Below are 16215 nucleotides of genomic sequence, written 5' to 3'. Positions count from 1 at the left end.
CGCCTCTGCAGGTACCGCGCCCCCCACGCCAGGCCCTGGGCCCCAGACCCTCCTGGTCTCCCTCGGCGCCCACTGGGACTTCGGCCCGGCGCCTCCTTCTGCGCCCCACCACGCCCCCCTGGACTAGTGCCCTCAGCGCCGAGACACTCAGGCCTCCCGGACCCTTTCGTCCCTCCCTTCCCTCGGACCCCGCCCACAGCTTCCCTCCTTCCAGAGTGTCCCCCAAGAGCGCCCCTTCCACAGCTCCATCCCGGCGTTGCACCCACACAGGACTCCCTTTTCTGGGCCCGCCCCTCCCCCAGGACCCGGCCGACCTGGGGCCCCAGCCACCCCTAGCGCGGGTCCCACTCTTTCCCAGACCTGACCCCGGTGCTCCGCACGAGGCTCTGAAGATCACCCCTTTGTGCTTCTTTATTGTCGTTTCCAAAGGACTTGGTCTGAGTGGGATTTGTTGTCGTCGTCTTTGTTCTGAAGTAGAAGTAATTCAGGATAAGGGAGCTCTTGGAGAAAGGGCCCCACCAGTTCCCCAGCGGCGGTCATTTGTTCGGCCCTGCCCGGTGCTGGAGGGGAAGGGTTCTGGAGACCAGTGAGGCCGTCGCTGTTCCAAATGAACGTGCAGCCCAGGCACAGACCGGCGCTTGAAGCCAAACTCAGCGGCCCTCTCGGTGATGCTAGCAAGATGCCTGCCTGGGGGTCTTACAGTGGGCGTCGCCAGCCAGGGCTCAGGACTTTGGTAGACCTTGATCTGAATTCCCACAGCCCAATTCTTCACTTTACCTCGGCAAGCCTCAGTTTCCCCGTCTGTAAACTGGGAACGATTAAAACTCTGCCTCGTAAGGTTGATGAGAGGGCAAGTACGATGATGGGAATAAAGCACTTAGCGGAGTCTTTTGCATAAAGCCAGCTCTCAGTTTTAACCCTGAGCACTACAAATGGACAAGAGCTAACATTGAACACTGAATTATAGTGGCTGACAGCCAAGGTTTATGGAGCAGTTATGTTCTGGGCTCTGTTCTGAGTGCTTTTTACATATGATCTACTTTAATTCTCATTATAATCTTAGGCAGGAACTATTAGCCCCGTGTTTACAGGTGATGTAAGGAAAGCTCAGGTGAAGTAATGTCATCTTCACCCAAGACACACAGCTCTTATATGGGGAGCGTGGATTCGAATCCAGAATGTCCATATTCAGTGTCCGTGGTTATAATCACTACAGTAATGTTCCCGGGGCATAGAGTTCAACAAATTGGGTATTTTTTTTAGCAGATTTTTTCTTTTTGAGATAAAATTCACATAACATAAAATTCACCATTTTAGCCATTTAAACATGTACTGCTCATAGCAGCATATTCATGGTGTACAGTCCCTCACCACTATTTAATTCCAGAACATTCTTACCATCCCCCAAAGATATCCCACCCCATTAGCAGTCGCTCCCCGTTTCCCACTCCCCCTGTAGCAGCCCTAATCTACTTTCTGTCTCTGGATTTGCCTTTTCTGGACATTTCACATACGTAGAATCCCATGATGTGTCGCCTTTTGTCTGGCTTCTTTTGCTCAGCATACTGTTCTCAAGGTTTGTCCATGGCATAGCATGTATCCATACTTCATTCTTTGTATTGCTGAATAATATTCCGTTATGTGGATAGACCACATTTTGTTTATCCATTCCTCTGTTGTTGGACATTTGGGTTGTTTCCACTTTTTAGCTAGTGAATAATGCTGCTATGAACACAGCTGTACAAGTTTTTGTGTGAGCCTAAGTCTTCGGTTATCTTGGGTCTATATCTAGGAGAAGATGCTACTATTATTTTAATTCCCACTGCACAAAGGGAGACCTGAAACTGAGGGTTATCGGATCTCGGATGAGAGCTCCCGTGTTCTGCTCTTTCCATGCAATTCATGGTAGTGGTGTACTGAAACTTGGCAAAGGAAGGTAAGGAAATTCCAGAAAGTCATGATACACCAATAATAACTTCGTCAAAGTGCTGATGCAAAGTTTGAGAAGCTTCTCAAGTTTTCTCTCCCCGAGAGGGAAGTTTGAACTTTGAACACAAAGCATTATTTGCTTCTGTTTATTAAATAAATGTCATATACCTGGCACCACGCCAGGTGCTGAGGAGGAATAGTAAAGATGGATGTGATCCCAGCCTCACACCATCACAAGGCTGTGGGAGGATTAAAGAATTAAATCTGAAAAACAAAACTGTAAAAAAAATTTTGGAAAATAATATGGGAAAATATCTTTAGGACTTGGGACTAGGATGGGATTTCTGAAATAAAACATGACAAGCACAAACCATGCAGGGAAAAGATAGATAAATTTGACTACATTAATGTTAAGACATTCAGTTCATCAAAGGCACTATAAAGAGACAAAGCGTACAGAGAACTAGTATCTACAATATGGAAAGAATTCATATAACTCTGAAAGAAAAAGACAACACGTCAAAAGCTAGGAACAGGCATTTCATAGATGAGAAAACACAAACAGCACATAAACATCAAAAGGGTGCCAGTCAGCCTTATCAGTAGTCAGGAAATGCCAGTGAAAACCATGGTGAGATCCCGTTTCACAGCCAGCCTTTGGCAGGAAGTGAACTGGTGGACGTTGCCAGCCATCGAGAGGAGACAGCATGCGCTCACACTTGCTGCTGGTGGGCGTGTAAATTGGTGCAGCCGCTTTGGCTACATCTCGCTGTAGGCCTGGATGCCCTGTGGCCCAGCAGTTCGACTCATAGGCCTATCCCTTTGAGGAACTCTTGTACACGTGCCTAGGAGACATGCACGAGAAGGTTCACGGCAGTGCCGTTCATAATTGTAAAGTGAAAACCAACGAGAACAACCCATCAGCAGTAGAATGGTTATATGCATTGTGTGTCTGTACTGTGAGGTAGCGTGGCAGTGAGAGTATATAGCCTACAGCTACGGAGGCGTGGATGAGTCTCAAAGACAACGCTGACTGAAAGAAGGCACCAAAGCATACCGAAGGGGTTTGATTCCTTTATGTAAAGGTCAGAACCAGGGAAAACGGAATATGTCAGAATCCACGCTGCAGTAATAGTACAACTATTAAAAAAAAAAAAAAAAAAGCAAGGGAATATTACATCAGAATTTAGGAGATTGATTACCGCCCCCCACCCCCGGTGGCAGAAGGGGATGTGACCAGGGAGGGAGCATCGGGGCTCCTAAGACTGCTTTGATTTGTGAAGTAGGGTGTCTGTGCGGGTGTTTTGTTCATTACTCTTTGAACTGTGCATAATAAGTTTTACAACTTTTGTGTACATTTTCCAGTTTTCTTAAATTACAGAAAAATTAGTTTTAGATATATTTCCTGCCCTCGAGAGGCCTGTGTTCTAGCTGAGGAACCAAGATAGAGTCCAGTTACTGCACTGCTCCACATTCTGTTTAAGTGTTTAAGTGTCACGTGGGGGAGAGAGACGGAGGGGAACTCATGCTGGTGGGTGTGGAGACCTGGGAAGGGAAAGGAAGAGGGGCGTGGGCCTCCCGTCCATGGGTCCATCCCCAGGGCTGGCGTGTCGTGGTGCTTGTCCGTGAGTCCTGGGACTGAGCTGGGGAGAGGGGATGGGACTTGAGCTGGTCTTGCGAGGAGAGACAGGATGGGAGTGCTGAGAGCAAGGGTCTGAGTGAAGTGAGATTTCTATTAAAAAAAAGTTTAAAGTCCTAACCCTGCAGCCTTACTGGAAAGTGCCGGCCGTTGACGAGGGTGGTGAGGACGGCCTCAGCCAGTCAAAGATCTGAGGAGCCTCTGAGGATACTTTCTGCTTCCTGAATACACTGGAAGGTTTTGGTTTGAGGGATGTTTCAGGATTTGCAACTTGTCTCTATACTGTCTTAAAAACTAGACTGACAGTCTGTCCGTCCCTCCATCTTAATTTCCTATGACTGCTGTAACAAAGTGCTACAAGCTCAGTGCCTTAAAACGAGGCATAGTTATTCTCTTACAGTTTTGGAAGTCAGAAGTCTCAAGTCAGTCCCACTGGACTAAAGCCAGGGTGTCAGCACGGTTGTGTCGCTCGGGGAGGCTCTGGGGAGAGTCCGTATCTTGGCCTTTGCCAGATTCTGGAGGTGCCTGCCTTCCTTGACCTGTGACCCCTCTCTGCATCTTCAGTCCAGCAGCCTCTGGTCTTTAAATCTCCCTCGCGCTCTCTGACCTCTGCTTCTTGGTCACAGCTCCTTCTCTGACTCTGACCCTTCTGCCTCCATCTAATAAGGACACGTGTGATCACGTTGGACCCACCTGGATAATGCAGGATGTTCTCCCCATCTCAAGATCCTTAATCTTCAAAGTCCCCTTGCTACAGGAGGATTAGGGTGTGGGCATATTGGAGGGCCATTATCTACCAACCCCACTACCTTTTGTTTGGTGGTGTTTTAATTGTCTTTTTTCCATCATACTTGCTTTATTTTCTTTGAAAACATTTTGGACAATCTGTCTTAGGTTCTTGTAGCATCACCCCCAGGTAGCATTCATTTGGATAGCCTGGGGATGCCTGTGTTTCAGCCAAGACACTGCTCCCAGAGTTCTTTGATTCCCGAAGGGTTTTGTATTAGGTCTGATCGCCTTTTTCACGGTGAAGTTGAGTCAGCTAAACTGTAGGTCAGGATAATGTTACAGGCACAGCAGCCGCGCTTTGAAGACGTGACTTTGCTCCTGGAGTCTCGACCATAGTTTTCCCATGATGCCTTCATAGTTGTGATGTTACCTCAAAGGGTTTTTTTAAGGCTCTTTTGGAGCAGTTTTGGGTTTATAATAAAATCGATAGGAAGGTACGGAGACCCCATATGCCCCCTACTCCGGCACGTGCAGAGCCTCCCCTGTATCAGCGTCACTGGCCAGAGTGGTGCCATTTCTGCCGAGGGTGCGTCTACCCTGACACGTCATAATCACTCAGATTCTGTAGTTTACCTAAGGGTCCTTTAGCCCTGATGAGTATTGCCCTGGAGAAGTAGAAAATGCCTAGAAGTAGGGAATTGCACTGCGTTTCATATTTCAGGGACAGTTCTGACTGTTTGCCTCTGTTGTTCACTGATGTCTTAGTTTCCGTAGAGGCAAGAAAACAAAGCTTTATAATAACTTGTACAGGTAGGGTGTACAGGGACCAGGATTTTACTGTGTTTCAGTGTTGCTTTCTAAGTAATGGATTTCTCTCGGTTTTAGACTAGTACCTATCCACAGAACAATGAACTAGTCAAACCCCCAAAGCAAGTGAAAAGCAGCCTGCTATCTGTGCGTACCTTGGTAGCCTTCTCGACCTGAATGTGTAGTAAACCCCTTTAAAACTGCTTCCATGAGCTTTCCTAGAACTGAATGGCTTTGTGGGGGAGTCCTGATTTCTTCTTCCATTAGAAAGACATTATTTTCCATCAGCTACTTACGGATGGGGAGAGGATTAAGAGGATGTCGGGCATGTAGAATTCCCAATCCTTTGCCATTTATGATTCATTGAGGTGCGAGCAAGTGGGTGAAAATGTCTGGCGTGTCTGAGGAGCGGCAGGGAGTCGGTCACGAAGCTGCGTGCTCTCCGTCTAGCTTTGCTTCGTCCCCGTCTGGATGGACCAGGGCCCAGGCCGCCTGACTTCCTGCCCGCAAGGCCATTGCCCCTCCACTGCCGCCAGCTGCCTTCTGCGCTAAACCTGATGAGCTCCTGCCTTTGGCCCAGCGTTTCTGTGTGGCGTAAAGGCATCTCACAGCCTGGGCTCCCCTCCCGGCCCCGTTTCCACCCCTGGGTGTGCATCCCGCGCCGTGAGCTCGTTGCTGTTGTCACCATTTCCCAGCAGGCCGGGCTGTGCCTGGGCACGTCTCGCCCCTGCCCTCCTCCGTGGGGAATCGCTCTGTTGAGAGACCCAGCCCGGGTCCTCGGCGTCCGACACTCACTGCTTTCTTCGTTGCTGTTCTAGTAGTCTGTAGACTTTCCTACAGCCTAGTGACCGTGCGTGTTTAGACTTCTTGGCTGCATCATTTATTCATAACTAAATTGGCTTTTGAATTTATCAGTCTTTTGTGAGTTTGGTTGGCGTGAGTCAGGTCTGTCCACGTTGAGCTGCCCCTGGGGAACGATGGGATGCATCCCAGACCTAGAATGCCGTCAGCCCTCTGATGATGCGCGATTAAAAAAAAAATCCAGCGATGATAATCAACGTGTAAGGTAGCTGTCTGTGACAGAATTGCAATTTAAAATACCGTGACGGTCCCCCCTGACTGGTGGTGCAGGGGATCCGTGGGTGGAGTTGAGAAGCGGGGTTGGAGGCCCTGGCACTGCTGATCTCTGCTCCCCTCCGATGCCTGTACAGCTCCTGCTGGGCCTGCGCAGGACGGCCCCGGGGGCCTTGCCCACGAGGGGTTTCTTTTTGTAAAGGATCGCAGGTGTTGGTTTGGTGGTCCCCTCCCCGCGGGATGGGACTGAGCTGAGCTAGGCTGGGTGGTGCGATTTCATGCAGCAGCTGGTCTGGGCGCTCCTGTCCGTCCGCGCCAGGCGTTGTGTGAGGTGCTGGAGGGGTGTGTGGGGAGATGCGGCCCCCCAGGGAACGCAGCCTTGGGTGGGGGGTTTCAAATCCGAAACAGGCACCAGGCGGTGTCTAGGGCGGAGGGAGAGGGGAGAGGTGGCACTGGCGGTTCCTTCTGTCTCCTCATCCGTAAGCCCCCGGCCCCAGGCAGGCTGGAAGGGGCCATCCCTCCCTGCCGTTGCCGCCAGCCCAGGACCCACGTGCTCAGGTGGGCAGCCGGGATCTGCCGGGAGTGTGGAACAGGTGCTGCGGCCAAGCGGAGGGTCTAGTTCTCTGTGGCTGGAGCGAGCACAGTGGTTTGCAGAGAGGAGGATGAGGCCCGGGGAAGCCCAGCAGATGCTCGGGACAGGTCGGGGGCAGGGCGTGTGCTTGCCGTCCTGGGTCTGCCTCCAAGCGGTCTGGACAGATTTTGTCCTGTGTGACGAAATGTTCCTTAAGGAACGAGGTGCAGGAGCCGGGATGCCTCCCAGCCCAGCCTTCCACCAGACGGGCACTGGCGGCGCCTGCCTTCTTCCCAGACCAGGGGATGCGTCGCTGCCTGTGCAGGGAATCACGGCACGAGAGTTGTTCCGTTTCCTTAACTTTTAAAACGCTTTGGTCGTAGTTTTATATAAATTTATCCCAGCTGAGCTGTGAAGGAGAGGCATTTGTTTCCTGCTGGTTTTTGTTCACAGCTTGTCCTGAAGAGAAGGCAGAGCAGTGTATTCCTGAAGGCCCGGGGCTGGCAGAGGAGGTAAGAGGAAACCACGGGTACTTAATGACTTGAGCAGAAAAATCGGGGAACTCTGTCACAGTCAGGCTTCTTTTGCTGAACTTTTTCCTTCTGAGACGTTCAATTCTTGAAAAAAATGGTGTTTGAGAGGGTCGAAGTTCCCTTTACACAGCTTCCCCTTGGGGTGAGTCATTCCCTGAGGCATACCTGACCTTTTTAGCTGGAACCCTATTACAGACACTCCTGCAATTCATTTTCCCACAAGTATTTCTTTGGCTACGATCCATTAGTCCTTGATATGTGGTTCTCGATTTTTCATTGAAAACACTGTTTTAACATTTTAGATGTATGCCCACCTGTTATTTTGAAGAATAGATTTAATGTTCCAAGTATCTAGTTTTTTGGTCATAGTTTTGTTATTTCGAATTTTATCACATTTTGTTTGAAAAGTACTGGTGCATACAAGTATTATGTTTCACATTTGCTTTCTTCATGGCCTGGTATTTGATTAGTTATGACAAAAGGCACGTGTCCACCTTAAAAAATTATCTCAGGAACTCCTAACTTAGGGTGGTTGGGTTTGGAGTCTCAGTTTTTATGTTCTTCCTTATAAGAAGCTAATGTTTTGGCTGTTTCTCTGGGGATCGAATTAGCGCCATTCGGGGGTGGCAGCCAGTGTGAGAGTGCTCAGTGCCCGGCAGGGGCCTCTCCAGCCGGCGCTGCCCCCTCAGGACGGGGCTGTGTGTTGAGATGCTGCAGCAGCGGGGACCCTTGGAGGGGGTGACACGTCACTACCTCATCGCTAGCATCTGGAAGCTTTGAGAGGTGCCCATGCACAGCAGAAAAGGGGTGAACACGTTTAAGGTGGATGACCGTGACTGTGAGCGTCTTTCAGAGGATTTGGAGCAGTGCCCGGAGTGTACGGCCTTAGTGGGGCGGACGGACCAGAAAAAGAAAAGCATCTTCAGCCCGGACTGCATTGATCTTGATAGTTCATGTTTTAGGGAATCTCAGCCAGTGTGGTCCATGAAGAAGCATTACCCCAGAGGAGCATGTAATTGTTTTTATCTTATTAAGTACTTGGTTTGTGTGCTTAATAAAGTTTATAATGTTTTCTTTTCTTGACCAATCTTGGCATCCTCGTCGTAGGAGGTAAGTTTCTCTGAACAGAACCCCAAAGTGTACAGCACTTTACTTACTGGAACCAAGGTGGCCCCTTCAGTCATTTCCTGTAATGCTATTTGAGAAGGACGTTTCTTTAACTTACTTAATGCCACACCCACTTAGAGTTACGGTAGGAGTGGAAATTTTAACGTTTGAGGGGTTATATCCTCATTGTAAGGCATTTAGGAATCCCACTGCCTATTGCTTTCAGTTTTCTGTCGTATTTCTTTTGTATGTTTTGTTGGTTTGTAGATTGGACTGCAGACTCAGGTGTATACTCAACACACAGATATATATCGCTATATACCTATTTATAGTCAGTGGTTTTTTCGTTATTTTATGTGCCTGTTACCACAGTGTGGTATCATTCTTACTTTGTGTCCCATTCCAGAGGTTAATTTGTTTTCTCCTCTTTGCATTGCGGCCAAGTGGGAAGGAATTCACTTATTCTTCCTTAAGCTTATGCCAACTTTTGCTGCTATTGTCGGGGATTTTTCTTAGTTTCAGGATTTATTTTTTTCCTATTCTAATGCAGTTTCTTTGAAAGGGGCCACTTCCAGAAGTTTTATATAAATGTTTGTTTGGCTTAAATCTATTTTCTTTTATTAATATACAATAAATGCCGTATCCTTGTGTTTGTGCATATCGGAGCTCCCTGTAATTTAATTGTGGTCTGTTCTGACCTTTTTGATGTTTGACCCTCACTTGATAGCACACAGTTGGCTCAGGCCTCAGTGGCTTCCCGGGTCTAGTCCAGGATGAAGTTCATCAGCCTTGGTCGTGCCCGGCCTTTCTCTGCCTTTCTGAGCACAGGCATGCATACACCAGTTCGTATGGCATTTAAAGTTGTTCTGTTAAATGTTCGTCTCTTCTTCTAGGTAGTTATTTACTTCATCTTTGAGTCCTTAGCGTCAGTCACGGTACGTGGCACATAATAGGTGCATCGCGATGCTTGCTGTGTGAATACTTAGAAGAATTGAATTGGGCTTTTCTTTCCCCAAACGTTAAGGGGCCACGGAACGGTAATGGTGTGCCAGTGACATCAGCACGATGGAGCACGCTTATGCACTATCGTTTGCGAAAACCATTTCTTCAAGTTTGGGGAGTATCTCTTTTTAAATATATATTTATGAATATTATTCATACATAATCTAATTTATGTTTATTTGATGTTAAAGTTTATTAGAGCTTAGTTTTGTCACAAATGGGTTGTAAGGTCTTTGAGGCCAAGGCCGTGTCTTAACATTGCCTCTGTTTCTTCTACTCTGTCTCTCCAGGGATAGTAGGCCCTCGGCGCTTGCCGGTTTTGAATACATATAAATTCGGTAAAAGAAAGAAACATACCTCTCAGCTGTTACGTGAATTAAAAGCTCTGTGTCTGTCGCTGTGCTGGACCAGGAGCTTTTTCTGGCATAGGGCATGTTGTGCTTATCTCCGTAGCCACAACGTTTAGTGCCGCAGTGCCTGGATTTTAGTAGGAATTTGGTAACTCTTGATAACTATGTTGACTAATCTTCTTGGAAGGAAAGAACTTTATAAGCTACAGATGTTAAATAATGAGATCGTAAATTGTCTGGATCCATGGGCTATGTGCATCTGAACGGTTACTGTTATTGAATGCAAAATTGTTAAGCTCTGATGTCCTCAGATTCCTTTCTTCCCGCGCACTGTGCGTGTTCCTTTAACTTACTAAGCAAAGGCCACCTCTCTCTCTCGCTGCCCTCCCTTGCAGGCCGCCATGGCTGCCGTCGACAGCTTCTACCTCTTGTACAGGGAAATCGCCAGGTCCTGCAACTGCTACATGGAAGCCCTCGCCTTGGTTGGAGCCTGGTACACGGCCAGAAAAAGCATCACCGTCGTCTGTGACTTCTACAGCCTCATCAGGCTGCATTTCATCCCGCGCCTGGTGAGCAGAGCAGACCTGATCAAGCAGTATGGAAGATGGGCAGTCGTGAGTGGTAAGAGATGAGTTTTCAGTTCTTGCCTAATCTAAAAATGAAATCATCTTTCCTGTTTAATCTGTGTTTTAAGTTGGATGCATCATTCCTGGAGTTACTGAATTTGATGTAATGTTTTCATGGGATAAAAAAATAAAACCACTCTGTTATGATTATGTGCGCATTTCTTACCGCCCTCGTCCTGGAAGAATTTCCCTGTGATTTCTGTGCTTCTCATTCTGCCCCTCCTGTTCCCAGTCCAGCTCCAGCCCCACCTTCCTAGCCTTTGCTTTTCCTTCTTGCTCTCTGTTTTCAAAGTGTCCTTACAAACTGGTACCACTTGCAGAAACACTTCCCTTATTTTAAATTTCATCTTAATTTACCATTGTTTCCCAGGAAAGTACCCCCTGGCACTCATTCAAGCCAGATGAGAGTTTGAAAACAGTTTCCCCCTGTGTCTCACAGTCAACTTGGTGAATGTAAAACAGCTCTGCCTCTGCCTGTCAGAGTGTCTGGGCGAGTATTTGACTGGCTTGTGTCATGGATTTGACCTTGTGCTTGACTGATCACTTACAGAACTCGGTTTATTTCTAGTGTGGCTCCTTCTCTGATTAAACCCGGACACAGTGTATTTAACGTCCATTTTAAAGGTCACACTGAGAAACGAGTTTGCTCCCTTGTCCCCGCTTGTACTGTAGGCGCAACAGATGGGATTGGAAGGGCCTACGCAGAGGAGCTGGCCAGCCGCGGGCTCAACATCGTCCTGATCAGTCGGAACCAAGAGAAGCTGCAGACGGTCGCTAAAGACATAGCTGACGCCTACAACGTGGAGACTGACGTCATTGTCGCGGACTTCAGCAACGGCCGCGAGATCTACGGCCTGATTCGGGAAGCCCTGAAGGACAGAGACGTTGGCATCCTGGTGAACAACGTGGGCGTGTTCTACCCCTACCCGCAGTACTTCACGCAGGTCTCGGAGGACACGCTCTGGGACATCGTCAACGTGAACGTTGCCGCCGCCAGTCTGATGGTGCACATCGTGTTACCCGGGATGGTGGAGAGGAAGAAAGGGGCCATCGTCACCATCTCCTCCGGCTCCTGCTGCAAGCCAACCCCCCAGCTGGCGGCGTTTTCCGCGTCTAAGGTAACGCGTCCCCAGTTGGAAAGTGAAATCACCATGCAGGACCGTGTTTATCACGATGGTTTGGTCCGGTTTGTTGAGCTCTTTGTCAGCAGCTCGTTTGCTCGTGCTGTATTTTTTTCCCTGAAATGACCATTAAGTCTTTTCTTTTCTCCTGAATTTCTTCCGAGTTCCTGAAAAATTAGGTCTTGTCCCCTCCTGTTTCAACAGGCTTACTTAGACCACTTCAGCAGAGCATTGCAGTATGAATACGCTTCCAAAGGAATTTTCGTACAGAGTCTAATCCCGTTCTACGTAGCTACCAACGCGTCCGCCCCTGGCAGCTTTCTGCACAAGTGCCCGTGGTTGGTGCCTTCGCCACAAGTGTACGCACATCATGCTGTTTCTACCCTTGGCATTTCGAAAAGGACCACGGGATACTGGTCCCATTCCATCCAGGTAACAGTGTGCGCTCGGCTCTCGTAATTAGGTCAATGCATCCTGAACCTTTTTAAAACGACACTTGGGAATCTGACTGAAGCGTGATGCTGAGAGATGAGGATTGTGAGTTCTGACTCGCAAACCTTAGCGTGCTCCGGTTTAAGGATCCAGCTCACGTTCTTTGAGTTCCTTTCCATCTTCTCCATTCCCGTTTGTTTCTTACCTTTTTAAGTCCCGCCTGTCTCAGTCTCTGGGGAACGCATGGCATTTGTGTTTTCAGCGCTATGCGCTTTTCCGACGACCTGGATGTGGACCATCGCTGTGGACGTCCTCCCCTCAGCTCGTTGTTCCCAAGTCCTACTGAGCCGGGTCCCCAGGGGAGCTACTCTGTGTCACATTGGTCAGGAGCAGGCCTGGGCACACGGGTCAGGATCCCCGAAGGCGCCCAGAGCCTTGCAGAACCCAACCCCCACCACCCTGGCTCTTCTGCAGTTCCTGGTGCCTGGAGACTTGGCATCCCTTTCCTGTTACTGCTGTTATCTCAACAGGCCGATGAGTCAGCCTCCGGAGGTGATCCGTCAGTACCCAGAGGATGAAATTCTCTCCTCTTCCATTAGCTCTTTCCCTCCCACTGCCCAGTGTGCTGAAACCTCCCCGGGACAAGCCAGTGAGTCTCTGCCTGCCCGTCCTTAGGAAACGGGCAGAATCCATCTTGATGCTGGTCCCCCCTGTAGTGGACAAGTGGTCATGAGAGGAGTTTTAAAACAAACAGATTTCTAGATGCTGCTTCAATCTCCACTCAATAAATACTGAAAAAAAAAATGCCCTTTGGAGGGGGATCCGATGACCTAGCCTGTGTCAGGGGCCCCCATGTTTCAATGCGACCCTCCTTACAGAGTCGTCCTAAGGGACCATATATTGCCTTCTTTCATCTCCTTGGATTTTAGAGCCTTTTGCTTTAGGACAGTGGCCCCAAGGAGGAGTATTTGGGTATTTTTTTTCCATGAAATCCTGACTCTTTAAAGAGGTCCAAAGAGACCTTGGTCATTTTCACAGGTAGTTACTTACGGCTCCAGGCCAAACACGGGACCCCTGTCTCCAAGGTGGCTAAGCTGAAGCTTCTGTGGAACCTGCTGGGAACAGCTGCACCTCTGGGACCCTCACCCCACAGTTCATCGTGCGGGGACCCCCTCCTTGTTCACTGTGGTTCCTGGAATAGCAGAGTGACCTGGGTCTGTTTCTTAAGGAGAATGTGGAGTGACCTGTATCACTACACCTCTGGTCAAGGCTAGAACATCAGCACCTGCCAGGGGCCCGTCCATCTCCCCTCCTTCACACACAAGGTGTTAAACTTTCGCTCAGTCTCGGACAGAGCCGTCAGTGTTGCGCAGGGCTTCTCCCCCTGGGCACTAGTGGCGTAGAGGTTGGCTCGTTCCTTGTTGTGGGACCTTCCTGTGCGCTGTACGATGCTCACAGCGTCCTGAACCTCTGCCCACGAGATGCCGGTAGCGCCACCACCCCACTTGTGACAGCTAATACTGTTTCTGGACCTTGCCGAATGTCCCCTGGGGGGACGTGGCCCTGGAGACCCCCTGGAGCAGAGCAGCATCAGCGGACATCCTCCCTGTATCCCCGAGGCTTCCACGTCACACCTCAAGACACTCTCTCAGAGTCCTGGTGTTTTTGACTCAGTGCTTTTGCTTATCTTAGCACCACTCTGCCCCTCAGTCCCCAGTTTTCTCACGCAGAACTAAGCACGTATGCAGTTTTCTCTTTCACCTGCCTTTTATTTCTGGGCTGATTTGTAATTCTTATCCACATTCCATACTGTTCATGTCACGTTAAGTAAAGATGAAATCGTATCACTGCGTGTAGGTCTGTCCCGCCTCATTAGAGGAAGGGGGCGGGTGGGCGGGGATCACATTTCTGTTCCCCAGAGAGGCTAGCATAGGGTCTTATACAAAAGTAGGTGCTCAGTGCAGTAGCGCCTAAGGTTTTCCCCTTTTTTGTATTTAATGGGATTGGTGATGTTTGTTGGTTTAAACGATTGCTGATCTGTGCGTTCTGTTGTCGATGACTTTGGGTTCTAACCTTACGGTCTTTTTCTCTTTCATTTTTAGTTTCTTTTTGCACAGTATATGCCTGAATGGCTCTGGGTGTGGGGAGCAAATATTCTCAATCGTTCCCTGCGTAAGGAGGCCTTATCCTGCCAGGCGTGAAGCTGGCTGATGGTTGGGAAGTGTTGCCAACTCGGGGAACCTGCAGCATTCTACATTTGGAAGAACACATGTAATTTATCTTCTGCATTTTCTTTCTACCGATCATTTAGCACACTGTTGACTCATCGTTTGCAAAATAAACATAACACTTTTAAGGATGCTGTGGAAAAGCCTCAAGGGCCGCTTGGAAGGCACAGAGTAAACAACGACCACCACACAAGAACCATGAGGCAACCTAAATTTTGATGCTTTTTTTTTTTTAAGCTGTTCGAAAGCTGTGTGATTTATGTTGTTCTAAGAGCTACTCGCAGTCTGATATTGAAATATGATGTGACTTGTCAGCTCTTACAGTTTCGCGTGTTGTTTCTTAAGGGCAATTATTTCAGTAGTTGAATTATAGTATTGGTTTTTAAATGTTCATCAGGAAAAACTATTTAAAAGTGTTATTTTCTAGGTCAGATTGCTGGTATAATTAGTGGAACTCTGTATTATATTGTGTAACTCTAGTTGTTCGGCTCTCTGTGTATGAAATGCTGCTCTTCAGCTGATACTTCGTTAGAGAACCATATACGTGTGTCTGTTGTGTGCATCTAGGCAACTATGTATGGGTAAGTTACTTTAAGAAAGATTTCTCGTCAAGATGGCTTAATGTGGAATCTTAAGGGTATTAAAATTCTAGATTTTTCCTTTTCATACTAAACAAGGCTACCCAATTTTGTGCTATAGATTTGCCAACTATAATATTACTTACGACATTCTGTTTTTTTTAATCTACTAAGGAATTAATTCATTCCTAGATTTGGACATGTAGTAATTAACCCTCAGTCATCCTCTGATTTATAATTACTGTGGATGAGTAATGACTTCTCAGCCTATGACCCATTTTATAACAAATTTAGCCCTTTAGAGCTTGTTTTACCTTGTTGTCTAACACTTTGCTATGTAATATTAGTCCTTTCCAGTGGCATTATTGGTGTAAACATCAAAGATTTATAGAATAGTAGTTAAAATATGGACAGATTATGTGTGTGTGATATGACATGTTGTGTCTGTTGAAATGTTAGAAGCTCATTCTTGGTTCGTGTAATGGATTTATGCATTACAGTGAGTACTTCTATTGGTATGAAGATAATTACGCACAACCCACCACAATACGGGTTTGCACTGAAACCTACTGTGAAGTCTTTTTGGTTCAGGTCCTGTAAAGCCAAACATTTTTGAGAATCACATACGTAGTGCTTTGACAGTTGTAAATCACTATACGAATATGACCGTATGTGCAAATTTGAAACTCACAGTTTAATATTGCAACATTGATGCAGAAACCGGTAAACTGAAATCAGGACTTTTATGAAATTGCTTTCTCCTGAGATAATATTCCATTACGAGTAGGCCTAAAGCATGCTTTTATGTTATGCCCACAATTTTGCCAGTGACATTGCCTTAGTATTTCCAGATCTGACTTGGACTCAAGATCAGAAGTTAAGTTTAGAGCTCTTCAACTTACAGATCAGGCCTTCATCACATAAGAGGAGGAACTTCAGGTGTGAAAATTTACACACTAGTGATACTACGTAGAACTGACCTTTCTACGATACTACTACGTAGAACTGTTTTGCTTCCAAGTTGGCTTGGAAACCTTTATTTTGTCATATTTGGCATTTCCCCACCCGACCATTTATGGTCATTAAGACTAGCGAAAGTTTGACTTCATGCCACAGTGACTTGAACTTTAATTGACATATAAGAAGAAGCAGCAACTTGATGTAAAAATACCATATTTATATCTAAGGTGTTATGTGGTACAGCAGTGTCTTACATTTATAGATTAGATGTTGGATCATTGTTATATGATGAGACTAAGTAAACCATGTCAGTGATGTTTTGAAATTCTCTCCTTGGCAGGACATATGTAAATATGCTGATTGGTGCAAAGTTCATGAAAGATCAAAACCAAGACTCTTCCTTAGGTTTTACCTTTCCCAGAGCTCATTTGAGAGTCATAATCGGACCACTGTAGATGGGGTTTCTTATTAAGAATGTGGGAAATAAGAACCTTTGAAAGAGTCTGTGGCCTGAAAACAACAATAAAAG

At 47.3% G+C, this 16215-nt stretch overlaps 1 protein-coding gene across 2 annotated transcripts; it reads left to right on the top strand.

Annotated features, from left to right (window-relative positions):
- The first annotated feature begins 10142 nt into the window (after positions 1-10142).
- HSDL1 (hydroxysteroid dehydrogenase like 1) lies at positions 10143-14121 on the top strand. 2 transcript variants are annotated; one of them, XM_065899254.1, is made up of 5 exons: positions 10143-10362; positions 11040-11137; positions 11300-11485; positions 11693-11920; positions 14023-14121. In XM_065899254.1, the coding sequence occupies exons 1-5, from the start codon at positions 10143-10145 to the stop codon at positions 14119-14121; spliced, it is 831 nt and encodes a 276-aa protein (XP_065755326.1). The 2 variants fall into 2 exon arrangements, with proteins under 2 accessions (XP_065755326.1, XP_065755325.1); XM_065899253.1 differs by having other exon boundaries at positions 11040-11485.
- The last annotated feature ends 2094 nt before the right edge of the window (positions 14122-16215 follow it).

This window comes from Phocoena phocoena, chromosome 20, assembly GCF_963924675.1.
Source record: "Phocoena phocoena chromosome 20, mPhoPho1.1, whole genome shotgun sequence".
In the NCBI taxonomy this organism is placed as follows: domain Eukaryota; kingdom Metazoa; phylum Chordata; class Mammalia; order Artiodactyla; family Phocoenidae; genus Phocoena; species Phocoena phocoena.
Note: the sequence above shows the minus strand (reverse complement) of the source record. Positions and strands in the feature narration are given on the sequence as shown.

Excerpts from the sequence above, each read along its gene's own strand:
- HSDL1 (XM_065899253.1), top strand. The coding sequence starts at position 10,143 with ATGGCTGCCGTCGACAGCTTCTACCTCTTGTACAGGGAAATCGCCAGG. Across the intron at positions 10,363-11,039 it reads AAGATGGGCAGTCGTGAGTG|GCGCAACAGATGGGATTGGA; the intron begins GTAAGAGATGAG and ends CTTGTACTGTAG. Across the intron at positions 11,921-14,022 it reads ACTGGTCCCATTCCATCCAG|TTTCTTTTTGCACAGTATAT; the intron begins GTAACAGTGTGC and ends TTTCATTTTTAG.